The 4,519-nt window shown below is 37.1% G+C and overlaps 1 protein-coding gene across 6 annotated transcripts in view; it reads right to left on the bottom strand.

Annotated features, from left to right (window-relative positions):
• LOC106867186 (E3 ubiquitin-protein ligase UBR5) overlaps window positions 1-4,519 on the bottom strand; it is an 80,339-nt gene that overhangs the window by 50,198 nt on the left and 25,622 nt on the right. For all 6 annotated transcript variants that reach the window (XM_014911985.2, XM_052966668.1, XM_052966669.1 and 3 more), the window contains exon 7: window positions 3,622-3,715. In XM_014911985.2, the coding sequence (XP_014767471.2) occupies window positions 3,622-3,715 (94 nt within the window). The remainder of the gene's footprint in view (window positions 1-3,621; window positions 3,716-4,519) is intronic.

Raw genomic sequence — 4,519 nt, 5'->3', positions numbered from 1 at the left:
ACACACACACACACACACACACACACACACACACACACACACACACACAGAGATTAAGTGAAAACTTGCTACAGGGCTAGTTGACAGCAGGTGAGATCAGAGGAAGAGCTCCCATCAAATGAGTCTTTTGGCCCATTGGTTTCCGACACTCAAAGGGAACCTGGCCCACAAAAATAGTGACTCCTAGGTGTCCTCCTGCTGTTATTTAAATTTCACCTTTAGTAGGGATTGAACTCATCATCCTTGGGTGTATGTACTGCTCAGCGACACAGAACATTGCTTGAACTTGCATGCTTTCAAATTTGGTATCTTTCCTCCCATGTTTAGTGGCTTGCTGTATTCCTTTTCAGTTCCAGACATGCATGCATATATATAGCTATAGTGTTTGATACAGACAGACTCCTATACACCATATACAATGGACTTCCTGGACTACCACACAGTATCATTCAATTAAATTCCTCTCTCAAGGTCCTAGTTGACCAAAGGCTGTAGAATATGCTGTTTGAACTCTCATGCACAGAGATTAAATCTAAATTGTAGTTGCAAATGGAATTTCTTAACCACATAGTGACATATACCCATGTATGTATATAAACATACACACAAACACACAGAGGTTGGCATACATATATGTATAGTTACAAATCTAAACTTAATTTTTCTGCAGTGCTCTTCTCAATAATGCAGAGTATTGAGTCTAATTGCAACACCATCATCGTTTAAACGTCTGTTTTCCATGCTGGTATGGGTTGGACAGTTTGACTGAGGACTTGAGAGCCAGCAGCTGCATCAGGCTCCAATATGATATGGCAGTGTTTCTACAGCTGGATACCCTTCCTAACGCCAATCACTCCAAGAGTCTAGTGGGTGCTTTTTATGTGCCACCAGCACAGGAGCCAGTTAGGAGGTACTGGTATCAGCCACGTTCAGACAGTGCTTTTCCCATGCCACCGGCACGGGAAACAGTCAGGGGGCACTGGCATTGATCGTGTTTGGATAGTGCTTTTTACATGCCACCGATATGGGAGCCAGTCAGGGGGCACTGGCGTCAGCCACATTCAGATGGTGCTTTTTATGTGCCACCAGCATGGGAACCAGTCAGGGGGCACTGGCATTTCAATATTCATCAACAAATAAAATATAAATGAATACTAAAGGATGATAAAGACAATCCATTTATAGACAAACTGATTTACCATTAATGCAAAGACATGGGTTCAAACACTCAATCCCAACATGAATAATCTTAAATACCAATTTCCTTCAACTGACTTAGTTCCAAGTTATACTTGATAATGGAATTGGTCTATGAAGTGAAGTTAGGCTCAAGAAATGATTCCAGATTCTTTACCATTGACCATTTCTTAATCCAGGCTCACTCTAAGCAATATTAGTTGAACTGGTCGCCTCACCTTGGATTGGTGCTTTCACCGTTTCGGCTGTGTACTCTGCAGTCTTCTTCAGGTGTCTTGTGATTCACCTTAGTGACACCACTCCAAATAGTACAGAATATCAAATTTTTCATCTCAGAAATACAGAATTGTATGCTTCTAAGCAACCCTAATTACATTTTATATCTTCCTTAGGAAGTTCTGACTCAAAAGTTGACATCCAACTCGTACAACTGAGAAATTTTGTTGCTGATATACTCCAATAACATGTTACATACATTAAAATCACAATAATAATAACAATCCTTTCTACTTGAAGCACATGGCCTCAAATTTGGGGGAAGGGACTAAGTCGATTACATTGACCCCAATGTGTAACTGGTACTTATTTATACACCCTGAAAGGATGAAAGGCAAATTCGACCTCGGCGGAATTTGAACTCAGAATATAAAGATGGGTGAAATACTGTGAAGCATTTCAGCCAGCATGCTAATGATTCTGGCGCCTTAATCACAATAATAATAATAATAATACCCTTTCACCACATCTCAATACAATAATGTAGTTTTGTTGTTATAGGTAATAACGAGTATGGCATAAATTACTATTTGTCTATGCAGTTATGCTATATCGTGGCACTCCATCGGTTACAACGACGCGGTTTCCAGTTGATCCGATCAACAGAACAGCCTGCTTGTGAAATTAACATGCAAGTGGCTGAGCACTCCACAGACATATGTACCCTTAACGTAGTTCTCGGGGAGATTCTGCGTGACAAGGCTGGCCCTTTGAAATACAGGTATAACAGAAACAGGAAGAAAGAGTGAGAGAAAGTTGTGGTGGAAGAATACAGCAGGTGAAAGAGTACAGCAGGTAATATTTATTTGTAATAACAATGATTACAAATAAAAGCATTAACACCTTTTTAAGTGGTATATTGAATTTCACTTGAGGACAGGGGTTGATTTCTCTAACAGAGATTGACAAAAAGATCAAATTCTAGGAGAGTAGAGCACAGCAGTGAGTCATCTCATTGTTTTTATTATTCCTTGATATAGCTTCAATATATAAATGAATAATGAAAAACAATCTGATATCTTCAGACTAAGCATATTACCATGGGCATATGGCATAGTGGTTAAGAGTGCAGGCTACTAACCCCAGGATTCCGAGTTCGATTCCAGGCAGTGACCTGAATAATAATAATATCAAAAAATACCTTAGGAATGAGAACCCAGGTTTGAAATTTCCCCAAGACACCTAATGAAGGCTGGAGGGTATATCAGCCGAAACGTGTTAACAACAAACAAGATGAGGACAAATATCCATCAAATGTAAATAATGAACATAATTCCTCATCTCTTAAATATAGAACTGAAGTATATAACCAATTTGTTATCTCTAACCTCTGATATTAATATTCATCATCATTTAACGTCCGTTTTCCATGCTGGCATGGGTTGGACGGTTTGACCGAGGTCTGGAGAGCCAGCGGCTGCACCAGGCTCTAATCTGATTTGGCAAGGTTTCTACAGATGGATGCCCTTCCTAACGCCAACCACTCCGAGAGTGTAGAGAGTGCTTATGTGCCACCGTTGAAAGTAAATAGAGTTTAATATCACAAGAGAATGTTGAAAACTATTCAATATTGTTCTATGCACATGTTAAAAATTCTGACACAATGACCAAGTTTGACACAAGACACCTGCAGAAGACTGTAGCATACAACAGCAGAATCATAGTGAGAGCAACAATCAAGATGGGAAAAACCAGTCGGACTAATATAAAGTGTATATAGTATTAGATATTGTTCTTGAATGTCTACTTCAGGAACATATCTTCATATCACAATTTAAATATTATTAGACTTTCAGTAATCTTGCTATAACAGAACAAAAACAAACAAAAAAACAAAATACACACACACACACACACGAAGGTTAAGATGCCTGAGGTTAAGTTGATAGTGTCTGCAGTTGAAACTTTACTACTTCAAGCACTGTAATGGTGCCTTGGAGTAAAGATGGCAAACACCTTTCAACTCATCCTCCTTCACAACATAAATGGTTGATAACAAAAACAATACATTCAATAAATGTAACAATTTGCAAAAGTCCAAATTTGTGAAAAATTCTACCAATTTATGTTAAGAAAAAAACTGCATGTAAAACACTTGAAAATTATTACTTAAAAAATAATAACATTAACGAGAGGCTGTACATTTACCTGGCATGTAAGAATCCTGACTATCTTCTTCATTCTCTTCTCCCTCGTCATCTCGGCTTAACAAATTATTCACAGCTAGATTAACATCCAAATTCTGTTCATTCAATAGAGAAATAAAATGTGCCTAAGATGAATTATTTCATTTATAACTGAGGGGATATCTACACTCATAAATTGACAAATACAACAATCCACCCTATTATATTAGTTTAATTAGTTCTTATCAGGATTTTATGTAATAACTTGGGAGGGAGAGGGTGTCTGTGTCTTTTCTAATTGAAATGAGTCAAGAAACAGGATTCTGCAGATTTACAAGTGCTACAGACTGAAGCTAGATGGAACTTTATGTATCATTTTAAAATTCTTCAGATAATTGAATGATGTTGAAATTTTGAATTCATTATAGAATTTAATAAACATTTATTAATATATATTATTGTTGTAGTGATATTAAATTCTTAAGTACAATCATTAAATTATAATAAAAAAAAACTTGAATCATTTAAAAAAAAAACAACTTGAATCATTTTTTAAAAAAACTATCCTTTGTGGAGAAAGTAACCAAAAGAAGCTACAAGAAACAATTTGGTAATCAAGAATCACAAATTTAAAAGAAATTTTAAATCAAAATTCTACTAATTTCTTAAGGAGCTAAAATTCTTCAATGATTTAACTTGTGCATATGTGCAATGAGATGATACATCATCATGCAGGAGTAAAGAGATAAAAAATAGTTGCTTCCCAACCACATGGTTCCGGGTTCAGTCCCACTGCGTGGCACATTGGGCAGGTCTCTTTTGCTATAGCCTCGGACTGACCAAAGCCTTGTGAGTCAATTTCGTAGACAGAAACTGAAAGAAGCCTGTTGTGTGTGTGTGTGTGTGTGTGTCCCACTACT

Source organism: Octopus bimaculoides, chromosome 3, assembly GCF_001194135.2.
Source record: "Octopus bimaculoides isolate UCB-OBI-ISO-001 chromosome 3, ASM119413v2, whole genome shotgun sequence".
NCBI classification, from domain to species: domain Eukaryota; kingdom Metazoa; phylum Mollusca; class Cephalopoda; order Octopoda; family Octopodidae; genus Octopus; species Octopus bimaculoides.
This window is presented reverse-complemented; position numbering and strand designations above follow the sequence as displayed.